At 44.3% G+C, this 16,369-nt stretch overlaps 1 protein-coding gene across 2 annotated transcripts in view; it reads right to left on the minus strand.

Moving 5' to 3' along the window:
* Positions 1-16,369, minus strand: part of LOC140492241 (slit homolog 3 protein-like) — a 670,939-nt gene that overhangs the window by 151,812 nt on the left and 502,758 nt on the right. For both annotated transcript variants that reach the window (XM_072591156.1, XM_072591157.1), the window contains 2 exons: positions 13,919-13,990; positions 7,404-7,475 (listed from right to left, as the gene is read on the minus strand). In XM_072591156.1, the coding sequence (XP_072447257.1) occupies positions 7,404-7,475; positions 13,919-13,990 (144 nt within the window). The remainder of the gene's footprint in view (positions 1-7,403; positions 7,476-13,918; positions 13,991-16,369) is intronic.

Raw genomic sequence — 16,369 nt, forward strand, 5'->3', positions numbered from 1 at the left:
TTATCAAAGTGATTTATTACATTTTAATTACCGTATTTGTAGCAATGCTGAAACTGAAACTATCTGAAAAACAAGGGCAGCAAAAGCTGTGAAGCAGTGAGCAATCAACTTAAGGGCTTGATGGGGCGTCTGTTCTATAAACATTGCCTGAGGCTGGTTATACTGAGGAACAGAAGCATCAGGGACATAACTCAAGAATCTCAAGAGAATAGTTTGCCACAGGCTGTAGATCTAAGCTACACAAGCCTCACACTGAGAAGAGGAGAGATGCAGAGACAGATAGGATTCAGCTACTTAACGGAAAGGCTGCAACTGAGTGGAGACTGAAAAATGCAAGAGTAAAGTGAATCGGTGTCTTGAGGGATCGTGTGATTGAGAGACATCTTTTTTTTGGAGTCAGGCTGATTGGTCTGTAATTTTCTACACTGTACGATATCTCCATTAGAAGGTTAATGACTAGCAGGTAATTTGGCAGGTTATTTTTCCCATTTAAGCGAACAGCAGTGATAGGAGCTGCTCTGCTAACTCCGTGTCAGTTCAGATTTTTCACCGCTAGTTAAGATTTTAATTCCATATGCTGTGTGAAAATATGTCTGTGATAGATGGAGAGGTGTCACTGTTCACTCAGCAAGCCTGGGTTGCTATGGCAACAGGCTGACCACGAGTCTTACTACCTGCTCTTGGTTTGTGTTGGGAAGATTTGCATGTTGATACTCAACCCATCTAAACCCACCTTCCTGATCCATGTCTGGGGGGACTTGAACTCAAAACTTCAAGATCAGAGGGAGGGATATTAGCAACTGTGCCACTTCTGTATGTTGTAGGCTCCAATAGAAAATGCAACTCAGGCTAAATGTCATACACAAGCTGGTCAGCAGATCACAGACCAAACACTGATTCACTGGTTAGAAAGACTTTACCATGAGCTGCAAAGGATATCAGTTTAAACTGGAACTGTGATATGAGAATAGCGGATACATGGCACATTAGCAACACCAGAGATTACACAGCAAGGTTCCGAACTAACCTTCCACTCTGAGTAACATGTTAAGTCTCAACAGTACCCAGTCAAATGCTGTACAGTTTCATCACATCCTCATCCAATGTTCTACTGTTGCATAATGTCTCAGTCCAATGGTCTACAGACTCAGCACATCCCAGCCCAATGGTCTGCATTCTCAGCACATCCCAGTCCAATGCTCTACATTCTCAGCACATCCCAGTCCAATGGTCTAGAGTCTCAGCACATCCCAGTCCAATGGTCTAGAGTCTCAGCACATCCCAGCCCAATGGTCTACAGTCTCAGCACATCCCAGCCCAATGCTCTACAGTCTCAACACATCCCAGTCCAATGCTCTAAAGTCTCAGCACACCCCAGCCCAATGGTCTACATTCTCAGGATATCCCAGCCCAATGGTCTACAGTCTCAGCACATCCCAGTCCAATGGTCTACAGTCTCAGCACATCCCAGCCCAATGGTCTACAGACTCAGCACATCCCAGCTCAATAGTCTACAGTCTCAGCACATCCCAGCCCAATGGTCTACATTCTCAGCACATCCCAGTCTAATGGTCTACAGTCTCAGCACATCCCAGCCCAAAGGTCGACAGTCTCAGCACATCCCAGTCCAATGGTCTACAGTCTCAGCACATCCCAGTCCAATGCTCTACAGTCTCAGCACATCCCAGCCCAATGGTCTGCATTCTCTGCACATCCCAGTCCAACGCTCTACAGTCTCAACACATCCCAGTCCAATGGTCTACAGTCTCTGCACATCCCAGTCCAATGGTCTACAGTCTCAGCACATCCCAGCTCAATAGTCTACAGTCTCAGCACATCCCAGTCCAACGCTCTACAGTCTCAACACATCCCAGTCCAATGGTCTACAGTCTCTGCACATCCCAGTCCAATGGTCTACAGTCTCAGCACATCCCAGCTCAATAGTCTACAGTCTCAGCACATCCCAGCCCAATGGTCTACAGTCTCAGCACATCCCAGTCCAACGCTCTACAGTCTCAACACATCCCAGTCCAATGGTCTACAGTCTCAGCACATCCCAGTCCAATGGTCTACAGTCTCAGCACATCCCAGCTCAATAGTCTACAGTCTCAGCACATCCCAGCCCAATGGTCTACAGTCTCAGCACATCCCAGTCCAACGGTCTACAGTCTCAACACATCCCAGTCCAATGGTCTACAGTCTCAGCACATCCCAGCCCAATGGTCTACAGTCTCAACACATCCCAGCCCAATGGTCTGTATTCTCAGCACATCCCAATCCGATGGTCTACATTCTCAGCACATCCAAGTCCAATGGTCTACATTCTCAGCACTTCCCAGCCCAATGGTCTACAGTCTCACCACACCCCAGCCCAATGGTCTACACTCAGCACATCCCAGCCCAAAGGTCGACAGTCTCATCACATCCCATCCAATGGTCTGCATTCTCAGCACATCCCAGTACAATGCTCTACACTCTCAGCACATCCCAGCCCAATGGTCTATAGTCTCTGCACATCCCAGTCTAATGTTCGACAGTCTCAGCACATCCCAGTCCAATGGCCTACAGTCTCAGGACATCTCAGTCCAATGCTCTACAGTCTCAGGACATCCCAGCCCAATGGTCTACAGTCTCAGCACATCCCAGTCCAATGCTGGACAGTCTCAGCACATCCCAATCCAATGGCCTACATTCTCAGGATATCCCAGTCCAATGCTCTACAGTCTCAGGACATCCTAGCCCAATGGTCTACATTCTCAGCACATCCCAGTCCAATGCTCAACAGTCTCAGCACATCCCAGCCCAATGGTCTACAGTCTCACCATGTTCCAGTCCAATGCTCTACAGTCTCAGACATCCCAGTCCAATGCTCTATAGTCTCAGCACATCCAACAATAATTATTTGTGGTGCATTTCTGCACCTCCCAGTGTCCAACACTGTGCAATGTGTAGAAGACTTGTTTGTATTTGCACTTCATGCTACACGTCTCTCCTGTACAATGTGCTGTTCATTCAAAACAGCTCTCCTGAATGTTACACTGCTTGTTCTCCAACACCCTACTGTACTGTGTATGATTTCCTCCACAGACATCCTCTGTTGTCTATTCTACAGAACACTCTCTGATCTACCGTACTCCCCACTCTGCCAACCTGGGCACTGTACCAATCTGTTCACTTGCTGCTGATCAATGTTTTGCTCAGTTGGCTGGGAATGTAAATATTCACATGTTGGAAGAACACAGAAAGCTGACTCCTTGGAAATGCTGTCAGTTAGCTGTGAATCTGGAAATCGGGCACAGGTTAGAGAGTTTAACAGCTTTTCACTTGCTTGGCAGCTGTTTTCACAAAGCAAGTGACTCAGCATATAAACTGGGAAGCAAGTCTCCACAGATAGCTGCATGGTAAGAGCAGAATCTATTATTGTTATTGGAATGAGGAACAAACTTCTATTAACGAAAGTGGCTGTATTGTGCAAGGTGATGCCTATTTTACCAGGTTTCAGCCCAGGGGTGTTCCACCAGTTCATGTTGCTGTTACTTTGATGGAAAAACAGAGAGAAGGATTTAGCATGAAGTGTATGTGGGGAGAGTTGGTTGGAGGGGGTAGTGGGACCACATAGAAACTGAGTGATGAGGAGTGAAAAGGGGATCAAAAAACGTTGAGGTGATCAGGGTGTACAGGCAGCAGCCTGTAAGAAGGTGAAGCTGACAAAGGGGCAGTGCTCCAAAAGCTTGTGACTTCAAATAAACCTGTTGGACTGCAACCTGGCATTGTGTGACTCCTGATCTTTAGTCCACCCCAGTCCAACACTGGCACCTCCACATCATGCCGCAAGAGACAGATTCCAAAACATCATAAATTGCGCCACAATGCAGCAGAGGTAACGCTGACCTTTTATGTCACAGCCAGATTTTGGTTTGAGACATAAAATGAGTTTGATTGGATTAGCCAGATTCGTTTTCATGCCACAAACACTTTGAGGCATACCATCAGAATTTTCACCTGTGTCACGCATGTAAATAGTTTGGGCTGTATTTAGTTTTTTTTCCCTTTCACTCTAATTTCACACCATTTTAGCTAATCCATTCATTTAGAAACCAGAGTCCTGCTACGTTAAATGCAAACTCAGCACTTCGTCAGCTTAACAATTTGGGGTCTCGGTAGACTATCCATCTCAAAGGAAATGCTGTCATTCTTTCCATATAGAGCCAAACAACTGAAATAAGCAATGCAAGGCCAGATCTTCAATCCATTGGTGAGATCATCGTCACACTTTTAAATTTTGCCCTCATCCTTTTAGAAAAGACATAACTCAGGGTGCTGTCTGGGAGAACTTACTGAGACTGGAATTGAGAGGAAACTGGATTCATATTAGTCATTGTAATCTCTATAATTTTTAATATCAATTTTATGGATTACTTGAAACCAATAATCCAATTGAACACACTCAGTTTTGTCACAAAACCGTGTGCAATCAAAATTGTTCTTAAAACAACTTCTATTTTTATAGTAAGTTTCAAATCACAAAACAGACCTCTGCACAGGAGCATTGTAAATCAAAAACAAATTGCTGGAGAATCTCAGTAGGTCTGGCAGCATCTATGGAGAGACAGTCTCGGGTCGAATGACCCTTCCTCAGAACTGGATTTCTGTTCCAATCTTTTTTGTTGTCCATTGTCATTAATTCCACTGTTGCTCCAGGTGTTTGACCAACATTTGCTCAAACCCATTTCCACAGTCACATCACCGTCCTGAGGAAGGATCACTTAACCTGAAACATTAACTCACCACAGATGCTGCCAGACCTGCTGAGCTTTTCCAGCAATTTGTTTTTGTTTCTGATTTACAGCATCCGTAGTTCTTTCAGTTTTTATTATAACTCAGACTTGAATACTAAGTCACGTAAGGGAATATGAGGACATGACCAAATCTTTAGGCAAAGGGATTGAGTTTAAGGAAGTCTCTCATGAGGGGAGAATGACAGAATAAGCAAGGCAGTTTACAGAGGATTTTAGGCACTTTAAAAGGCACTTTCGCCAACCATCAGGCAACTGAATGCTTGAGAAAAACACAAATGTTGGAAACCTGAAGCAAGAGTTTCAAACTCCAGACTTACTCAATCAGGCAGCATCTGTGGAGAGAGGAGCAAGAGTTGACATTCCAGGTCTGTTACCTTTCATTTGAACTGGGACAAGTTAGAATCCTTACAGTGTGGAAGCTGGCCATTCAGCCAATTGAGACCATACAGATCCTCTGAAGAGCATCCCACCCAGACCCACTCTATCCCTGTGACCCTGCATTTCCCATGGCTAATCCACATCCCTGGACACTACAGGGCAATTTGGCATGGCCAATTCACCCAAATCTGTTCATCTTTGGACTGTGGGAGGAAACTGGAGCACCCGGAGGAAACCCACGCAGACACGGGGAGAATGTGCAAACTCCACACAGACAGTTGCTCGAGGGTGGAATTGAACCTGGGTCACTGGAACTGTGAGGCATCAGTGCTCACCAGCGTGCCATCCCCATGAGTGGTTTTGAGCGCGTGAAAAGGTGTTGGGAGAGGAGGCTTGTGATAAAATAGAGCTAAGGAAGGAGAAATGAAATACTAAAGGAATCCCATGTGGAAGGGGGTGGCGACAGATCGTGTAAATAAACAAAAGCTATGTTTTGGGAGGCAGGACTGGCTGGATTCTGAATAGCTTTCCAAAAGTGAAAAGGGAAACCAAACCAGTCAAAAGAAATAAAATGAGGACAGAGAGGTTACAATCGAAAACGTTTGAGCAATGTTAAATCTGGCAGGCTGTGAAGTGGTCAATCAAAAAGATGAAATGTTGGTCTTCAAGTTTACAATAAGCTTCACTTGAGTAGGCTGAGGACAGAGAGGTCAATGTGGGCTGAGTGGTGGTCAACATTCACCCAGTCTGTGCATGATCTTCACATGTATGGATGCTTCACAGTATGGTATGGCAACTGCTCTCCCCAAGACCGCAAGAAACTACAGAGCGTCACGAACACAGCCCAGTCCATCACACAAACCAGCCTTCCATCCATTCCTGTTGAAGGGCTTATGCCCAAAATGTCTATTCTCCTGCTCCTCGGAACCTGCCTGACCTGCTGTGCTTTTCCAGCGCCACACTTTTCGACTTCCATCCATTGACTCCACCTATACTTCTCAGTGCCTTGGAAAGCAAATATATAATTAAAGACCCCTCCCACCCTGGATATACTCCCTTCCACCGGGGAGAAGGTAAAGAAGTTTGAAAACACGTACAAACAGATTCAAGGACAGCTTCTTCCCCACTGATATCAGACTGCAGAATGGACCTCTCAAATGCTAATTCTGATCTCTCTCTCTCTCTCTGCACCTTCTCTGTGGCTGTTACACTGTATTCTGTATTCTGTCCTGATGCACTTTATATGGTATAATCTGCCTGTGTAGCACGCAAAACAACACAAGGGAAAACAGGCACAATTTGTGTTACAAAAACAGAAGTGGCTGGAAAAACTCAGCAGGTCTGGCAGCATCTGCAAAGAGAAATCAAAGTTAACATTTCGGGTCTACTGACCCTTCCTCAGAAATTTGTGTAATCCCTCCTTTATAACTTAACTCGTGAAACAGGTATCATTCTTGTAAAACCATTGCTGTACTCCCTTCAAGGCCAAGATTTCATTCCTGAGATGTGGTGGCCTGATCTTCTCACAGTGTGGTCTAACCAGGGTTTTGCATAACTGCAACATAGTGTCTGCATCCTTCTAAACCAGTCCCCTAGATATATGCGCATGAAATACAATAAATTGCCAGATGCATGTAGCCTGAAGGGGTCTGGATTGGAGGAGTGCAGATATTTTGGGATCTGTAACACTGGACTATCAAGAAAGTGAAGGACAAACTCACAGAAGCAAGTGTCAAAATTGAGACATTGCTTGAGCAGGAGCCAATATAACCCCATGAGCACAGGGAATTATTAACGAAGACGACTTGCTGCAAGGACAAAATTAAAAACCACACAATACCAGCGTAACTTCATCAGGCAGCAGTGCTCCGAAGGCTTGCACCTCCAAATAAACCTGTTGGACTTTAACCTGGAGCGTGTGACTTTTAACTTTGTCCACCCCCAGTCCAACACTGGCATCTCCACATCATTGGTGCAAGGAAGGACACATGATTTGGAGGAGGTCAGTGAGGGAAGTATTAGAATTATTAAATCTGGAGGTCACAGAGGAACGGAAAAAAAGGAAACAAAAGAGAGAGAGACAGAGAACGAAATACAGAACACAAAGACAATTGGGGCAGGAGCCATCAGCTCTTCAGTTTGAGTTTCAGTCACAAGACAGAAAATCCACCCAGAATACGTTCCAACCTGACCACACAAACAAAGTACCTTTACAATGACACTTACAGTGAGGTGAGCGACCGCAGTCCTTGGAATGCATCTGCTGCAATCTCTGAGATTTGATTCTTACTCAGGTCTCTGTAGGGCAGAGAAAAATACCATAGGGAGAGAATTTTAATTGATCTTTTAAAAAATGCATGGTTTGAAAATGGCAATCTTCTAGTGACTGCCATCTTACCTCACCATTCAAGTTGAACTCATTTCACGCCAAAAGAAATTCAAATTAGTCAGTAGGAGCTTCATAAATATTGAGTCCCGCGGTATATCTCCTTAAACAATTACATTCAATAAGATTAGTGGAGAGGGTGGAACTTAAGAAAGTAACGAAGCCAAATGAATAAAGAATGTACAACCAGTGCTGTGGCATTCGGAATATGCAACGGATTATTAACCTTGAGAATGTGAGTTCAAATCCCGCCGTGCATGGAGATCTTAAATTCAGTTGATCAATAAAAGTGACCATATGGTAGCCAGCATGGTTTTTATGAACGCTACTGATTGATGTCTAGTAGGAAGGGAATCCCTCTGTCTTCAGGCAACATGTGGCACCGACATTGCACTGAGTTGTTAACTGTCCCCTGAAATGGCCCAGTACCTCACTCAGTTATAGCTGGTCCAATTAAATTTCAGGTCAGTGGGAATGACCAGGTAATTGTCTGGCTATAGCTAAACCACAACGTGCACGTTGAATCTGATCTGGCTAAGTACTATTTCACAGTCTTCTTTCAGCAAAGCAATGAATCATAGAATCCCTACAGTGTGGAAGTAGGCCATTTGGCCCATCGAGTCCACATTGATGCCTGAAACAGCATTCCACCCAGACCATCATGTCCCTGTAACACTACATTTCCCATGGATAGCCCACCCGGAGTGCACGTCCCTGTTCACTATTGGCAAGTGAACTCAGCCAATCTGCTTAACCTGCGCATCTTTAGATTGTGGGAGGAACCCATGCAGAGAACATGCAAACTCCCACAATCACCCGAGGCTGGAATTCAACCTGGGTCCCTGGCACTGTGAGGCAGCAGTGCTAACCACGGTGCCGTCCCAATGGAAGGTGGTGCGGTTATGGTTTTCCACATGTCAACCCATAGAAGACAGATCACAGAAAGGTAGGTTCAAATTGAGTCACATGTCTGGAGGTTTATTAACAACTAACTGTGCACTCATGTGACATTACAGAATTACATTTATTGTCTGGCTTTATGCTTACTTAGATTACTGTTTTAATACATAGCCTGACTAATGGAGTGACGGGATAACTGCCTGTTTAATGCTCTCCGAATGAACACAAAATTAGATGGGAATCTTTTATATCAGAGCATGGTGACACTTGGCCATTGTAAAGATATAGTGGCTTTCTGTGATCTGTCCACCAAAATCAGTGGACAGGGCCATGGACAGTGCTACACCAATCTGTTCACCAAAGCTCAGTACGGATTCCTTCAAGAACACTTGACATCAGACCTCATTATGACCTTGGTGCAAACATGGACAAAAAAGCTACACGTCAGGAGTGAACTGAAGAGCGACTCTCATTGACATCAAAATATCCTTTGACCGAATGCAGGACTGAGGTATTGTAGCAGGGATAGTGTTGATAATGAATTACAGAGAAGGGTCTCTGCTGCCTGGAGTCATGTTGAGCACAAGGAGCAACGCTTTTTAATTGTTGAATGCCAATTATCTCAGTTCTATGGCAACCCTGCCAGAATTCTATAGGGCAGGTTTGGGGGGGGGGGGGGGGGGTGTCAACCAATTTGAACCATTACTCATGGTCTTCCTACCAGCCCAAGATCAGAAGTAGGCGATGTTCTCTGATGTTTGCTCCATGGTCAGCATCATTCATGACTCCTTGGAAGTAACAAGTAATCAAAAGCTGCAAGGCCTGCACGTACTCAGGCCTGGGATTATAAATGCTAGGGAATGTTTTTGTCAGGAAATGGCAACCCCCAACAAAAGAAAGTCTAATCAATTATTCTTTACTTTCAAACAACAATAACATTACTTAAGCTGCACTGCTAACATCCTGGGGTCTCCACTGACCAAAAACATAACTGGACCAGTCAAATAAATATGTTGGATGCAAGACCAGGTAGGAGGCTGGGAATTCTGTGCTGAACTATTCATCTCCTGACCAACTTAAACCTCTGAACCATTAACACTGTACACAAGTCAGGAGTGCAATGGATTCACACTTGATGGAATGAGACCAACAATACTCCAGATCCCTGACATCTTTCAGGATAAAGCAACCAGTTGATCTGTATCCCATCCACTGGCACACAGTAGCCCACAGTCTAGACTGTAGGCCCCATTTTATTCCCCATTTGCTCTGTATCCTGTACAAAGTCAAAATCTACTCCAAGGCATTCAGAAGAGGAGGATATCAAAAATTGACCCCCCTAAAAACTTCATTGCTCAACTGAAACCTGAAGGAGAATCACACACCCGTTACAAAACCGTGCTGACATTCATTGAGGAATATAAACTAGACAATGATGCCCATTCTGCCAAATCATCACACTGGGCACACTGCAAGCCAGAAGACCTGGAGGGTTTCCTGCCACCAGTAACCTGCCACCCTTGGCCAGATCTGAGATACAACTAAAGGAAAGACCGGGCACTCTCAGGGTCATGGAGATATTAGATTACTTACAGTGTGGAAACAGGCCCTTCAGCCCAACAAGTCCACACCGCCCCGCTGAAGCGCAACCCACCCATACCCCTACACCTACATCGACCGCTTACCTAACACTACAGGCAATTTAGCATGGCCAATTCACCTGACCTGCACATCTTTGGAGTGTGGGAGGAAACCGGAGCACCCGGAGGAAACCCACGCAGACACGGGGAGAATGTGCAAATTCCACACAGAGAGTCGCCTGAGGCGGGAATTGAACCCGGGTCTCTGGCGCTGTGAGGCAGCAGTGCTAACCACTGTGCCACCGTGCCACCCACAGCACGGAAACAGACCCTTTGGTCCAACTCATCCATGCCGACCAGCTATCCTAAATTAATTGATTCCCATTTTTTTGCACTTGACCTGTATCCCTCTAAACCCTTCCTATTCATATACCCATCCAGATGCCTTTTAAATGTTGTCATTGTACAAAATGTTGCCCCTTAGATCCCTTTTAAATTTGTCACCTCTCACCTTAAACCTACACCCTCTAGTTTTGAACTCCACTACCCTGGGGAAAAGACCTTGACTATTCACCCTCTCCACGTCCCTCATGATTTTATAAACTTCTATAAGGTCATCCCTCAGTCTCTGGCGCTCTTGGTGAGTTTATTATTGAGCACAGAACATGAAAGCAGTCAGATGCTACAGTGTCTGCCTACCGGGAGCAAGGCACCAGTTGTTTAATTATATATAGGACCCTAATTAATATTATTGCTATTTTATCAGATATGTTAAGTAGACACTTAATTAAGAAATTACTCCAAGGGTGTGAAAGATTTGATCATTACTGCCTGCTGAAGCCATAGGAGAGTTACTATAAAGAAAACATTAGCAGAATAAATTCAGCATTTCACAGCTACTTGATTATATTCTCTTCCCAGTGCCCCGCACTCTTTTCCCTCAATCTGCTCATTGACATTCTGAATGAAATGTTGAAAAAATGGTGCCAATTACTGGCTGCGTGATCCGAGTCTCTTTTCAAACCTGTGTTTTGCACCTTCACACTTCTGGTATAAATTGCCGTGTCAAGTATGTCAGTTGGGTTCACTTATTCAGAATCAGAACAATTCTAAAGACTGCGGTGGCCTTGAACTCTCCCCATGAGACATTACCATCTGAATGGCTCATGTGAAACTCATCAGTCTGTTGCTCGACCAGAGTGGCTGGCGTTTTTAAACAAAAGCCCATTTCCATTTACTGTAAGGCGAAGGGATTTCACGTGTGCACTCCTTTAACAATGAAATGCTTAGATAGTCGAGTCATAGAGTCATACAACAAGGAAACAGACCCTTTGGTCCGACCAATCCACACCAAGCATGTTTCCAATAGCGTCGATAAACAGTGGAGCTGGAAAGGTACAGCAGGTCAGGCAACACTGGAGGAGCAGCAGAGTCAACGTTTCGTGTTAGTACACTTCATCAGTCCCGAAGCAGTCTGACCTGCTGTGCCTTCCCAGCTCCACTCTTTATGAACTCTGACATCCAGCATCTGCAGCCCTCGCTATCACCACGTTCCCAAACTAAACTAGCCCTGCCTGCACTTAGTCCATATCCCTCCAAATCTTTCCTATTCTTGAACTTATCCAGATGTCTTTTATACATTGCAACTGTACCTGCATTCATCACTCGTGTTGCTAGCTCATTCCACACATGAACTACTCTCTGTGAAGAAACTTTGCCCCTCATGTCTCTTTTAAATCTTTCTCCTCTCAGCTTAAAAATATGCTCCCTAGTTTTGAACTTCCACACCCTAGGGAAAAGACCCTTGCCATCCACCTTGTTATCTATGCCCTTCATGATTTTATAAACCTCTATAAGGTCAACCCTCAACTTCCTAGGCTCCAGTGAAAAAAGTCCCAGTTTGTCCAGTCTATTTTTATAACTCATAACTTGGCAACATCCTGGTAAATCTTGTCTGAACCCTCTCCAGTTTTATAATATCCTTCCTATCAAAAGGGTGACCAGAACAGGACACAGAATTCCAGAAGAGGTTTCGATCATGCTGTATATCTCCATGACCCTGAGAGTGCCCGGTCTTTTCTTGAATTGTACCTCTGATCTGACCAAGGGTAGCAGGTCACTGGTGGCATGAAACCTTCTCGGTCATCTGGCTTGCAGTGTGCCCAGTGTGATGATTTGGCAGAATGGGCATCATTGTCTATTTTGTATTCCGCAATGAATGTCAGCAGGGTTTGGCAGGGGGTGTGTGATTCTCCTTCAGGTTTCGATCATGCAATGGTCTCACCAACAGCCTAATCACCCTCAACATGACGTCCCAACTCCTGTACCCAAAGTCTGAGCAATGAAGGTGAAGGTGCTAAATGCCTTCTTAACCACCATGTTTCTATGTGACATAGACTGAGAGAGATATGGGCCAACTGCTGACAGATCACTTTAGGATAACTGGTCAGCATGAATGAGTTGGACTGAAGGGTCTGTTTCTGTACTGAACATCTCTATGACACTGGAACTGTACCAACTGCATTGTGAATGAGTTGGGCACACACAGTGCCATTCGCTACCAAGGTGCCTCTGCCTCTCATCAGAGAGCCACTTCAGGCTATCTCCTCTCTGAGGCTGAGTGGTTCTTGCAAGCTGGGATGTGAATGTCAGTGAAGGCTTTGGTGGACTACAGTTGTGGAGGGTGACTCTGAGGTAAGCTGGGGAGATGCTGTGGCTGCGTCATCATTGGGAGCAAAGTGCCAGCTGCTTAATTATACTGAGAACCCTAATTAATATTCTTGCTATTTTATCAGAAACATTAAGTAGGGAATTAATTATGAAATTGCACAGGAGTGTGAAGGTTCTGATCATTATTGCCTGCTGAAGCCATGGGAGAGTTATTGTAAAGAAAGCATGAGCAGGATAAATTCAGCTTTTCACAGCTACTGGAATACACGCTCTTCCCAGTACCTCACACATTCCTCCATTTTAATCTGTTCGCGGACATTTGGGAATACTGCAGAAATGGGAAGTATGCTGAACTACAAGGCACATTGTTCTGAGCAGAGCTGTGCAGGGGAATGTTGGGACAGTCAGAGTGTGAAGTTAGTTGGTGAAGTAAACCACATGCACGTTAAACAGTCAAAACAGCATGCAACAAATAGGGCTAAGCACTCCTGCAATTTAACTTATTAAATCTCAGTTCTGCAATCCTGCTATGTCCAGACATGAATGGTGATGGGCAATTAAACAACTGACTGGGTATGTAGTAGACTCCACAAATATCCCCATCCTCAATAATGGGGGAAGCCCAGCACATCAGTGCAAAAGGCTGAAGCATTTGTGATTCTCTTCAGCCAGAAATGAAGAGTGGACGATTCATCCTGGCCTTCTCCTGAGGTCTCAAGATCACTGATGCCAGTCCTCAGCCAATTTGATTCACTCTACAGGACTTCACAAAATGGCTGATCACTCACAATGCAACAAAGTCTGGGTTACCGACACCAATCTGGGAGTAGAACTGTGCTCCAGAAGGAACTGGACCTCTCCGTGTACTGTCCCAGAATGGCTGCAACGCTGACAATGTCGAAAATTGTCTATCAATTCACAAACAGCTAACCGGTCATTTTGCTTCACTGATCAATTAGTGTTTTTTGTTTGAGCCAATCATTATGGGCACGGCCCAATGTTTTGTTTTCACTTAATTGTCAGAAATCAGAACAAATCCAACCCAGCCAATTCCCACCATCAAACATCAGCAAGGCTGTGTCACCTTCGGTACTGATGGATTCCTGAAAGGCTGAAGGTTGATGTTATTAATGTGATGCCATCAGACAAACAGTTACCGAATCACTGGGTTTGACCTGATTTTCAATGAACACCTGAATACTTACAAGCGTTTGAGCTTCTTATACTGGCTAAAGGCACCAGCTCCCACAGTCTTGATCAAATTCTGTTCTAAGCGTCTGCAAGACAAGGGAAAGAACACTGTTACATTTCAGCCACACAGATTGCAAGTCGTGCTGGTAACTACATGGCAGCGTCTACATTGAACGTGGAATCAAAACCTCTGGTTAACTAAGGCTGATAGTATCATTTCAATGGCTCTGGGAAGGGAGGAAAACACACAGGTCCAAGACCTCAGGATTCTATTCACATGGACCCCACACTCTGTACCTCACGCTAACCTGACCACTCGGCATACGCCTACCTGCTCACCCTGGTCACACCCAACCCTCATTTGTTACGGATATGCACCCTGTTATGAAGATGTGGGTTTACCTTTAAAAGCATTAAAAGCAGCAGAACTATTGGAAACAGCACCAATAAGGCAACAGTGCCACATTGGGTTGAACAACTCGATTAGTCCGTTGCCTGGAGATAAAAACAAATTTGAATTTGGCCAATCAATTTAAATTATATCCTGAAAAATAACCAATTTCCAATCAAGTTTGAATTGACAATCTTAAATGCCAATGACACAATCTGATGCTCTGGGGCGTAAGAACGGGGGAAATTGAACAGTTGAGAAGAGAACTGCTAAGTCCTAGCATGTAACAGACTGCTTGAAAAAATATCTCTCTTAAAAGTACCTTTTCGATCAGTAACCTGTGACGCAGAAATTCCTAACAAGGAGAAGACACAATAAGATCCAAAGACAAGAACCTACAGCTGCCTGGTTTTGAGATAAGAAGTGTTGTTTTGTAAATCTTAATTGGGAGTTTTATCAGACTAGTATTATGGAAGGGAAGGTAACAGATAGGTTAGAGGAAGGGGTTATAAATAGTGGTTAGTTAATTATTCTAAGAAATAAGGTTGTTAATTTTTACTTTACACAGTTCTTGGCCTCTCAAATTTTTAGATTACTGCATGGGATAAATCTTTTCTGTGTTGCTGGTTTTAAATTAAACAAGAGAGTTTACCCCATGTCATAGCAACTCATACACCCTCAGTACCCACACCCCCCTCACTGCATATGCACCCAGCCCCTCACTGCATATGCACTCACTCCTGTCACTCATACGCACCCACCACCTTTCATACCGAACTCTGCCATTCCCGACGCACTGACCATGTCAGTTTGTTCACCCTGACCCCATTTAGCTCTGATGTGGATGTGCCGGTGTTGGACCGGGGTGGACAAAATCAGAAGTCACATGACACCAGGTTACAGTCCAACAGGTTTATCTGAAATCACAGGCTTTCGGAGCACTGCTCACTTCACCTGACTAAGGAGCAACGCTCTGAAAGCTTGTGATTTCAAATAAACCTGTTGGTCGATAACCTGGTGTTGTGTGATTTTTAACTTTGTACATCAGATCAGGAGTCATATTGGTGTCTTCCGTCTCTTGTCTATCATATCAGATGGTGGAGAGGGTCGTCTTGTGATCTCAATTTTAATTTTGGTTAAAGATTTGCCCAATCATAACTATCTAGCTGTCAGACCTTTTGCAGTTTTGGAATAAAATAATACCGTGCATTATCTAGACTAAAAACAGTAGGCACTGGTTTGGTGCATAAGACAAGATGAAACCCGATGAAGAAGCAGCCCTCAGAAAGCTTGTGATTTCAAATGAACCTGTTGAGAATATAATCGAGTATCCTGTGACTTCTGACCATTTAGCTCTATACGTTATCAGGGATGTTTCCAGGTTACTGCAGGCATTTGGTGAAAATGAACTCGGTATTTGCAATGATCTATAGGTGGCTATTAAGTACAGCAATTTGTTCAGGGTCACTGGCAAACCCCATGTGTAATAAATCTTATTCACACCTTCCTCTTCATCCCAGTTCATTTACCATCACATTAACAGCATGCTTTATCCTCAATCAATGAATACTGTTCTCAATGAAATTACTATAATTCAGCTTTCAAAAGTTATACAGGGTTGCTACAATAAATAAAGTATTTAATCTGTCCCTTATTGGCAAAATATGATGAGTTCATATGTGACGAATGCAGCTTTTCATTACTAATTTCCCCAACCTCCTTCTCCGATCTCCTCTCAGTCTTATACATTCTTTCACACATTCCTTGCCGATTTAAACAGCTCAGGATTATTTCTCACTGTCGTCAGCTTCCATTAACTCTCTGTGAGGTTATTAAACTCTTCTGATGTTCTGTTTGGGAGACTTTCCAGCTATTTCCCCCATAAAAAACACAACCTTACACTTTGAAGGTTAAGTACACACATTAGCACCCCTCTGGGTTTCTGTCACATCGACTGACTGATTACCCGGACAGAGTCAGGCGAGAATCCGGAAATTATCGTCTGATGTTTGCCTTGTTAAAGTACAATGGACCCTGCTTCTTAAGGCCAATGAGAAAAACACAAGCTCTGAGG

Source organism: Chiloscyllium punctatum, chromosome 20 (genome assembly GCF_047496795.1).
Source record: "Chiloscyllium punctatum isolate Juve2018m chromosome 20, sChiPun1.3, whole genome shotgun sequence".
NCBI classification, from domain to species: domain Eukaryota; kingdom Metazoa; phylum Chordata; class Chondrichthyes; order Orectolobiformes; family Hemiscylliidae; genus Chiloscyllium; species Chiloscyllium punctatum.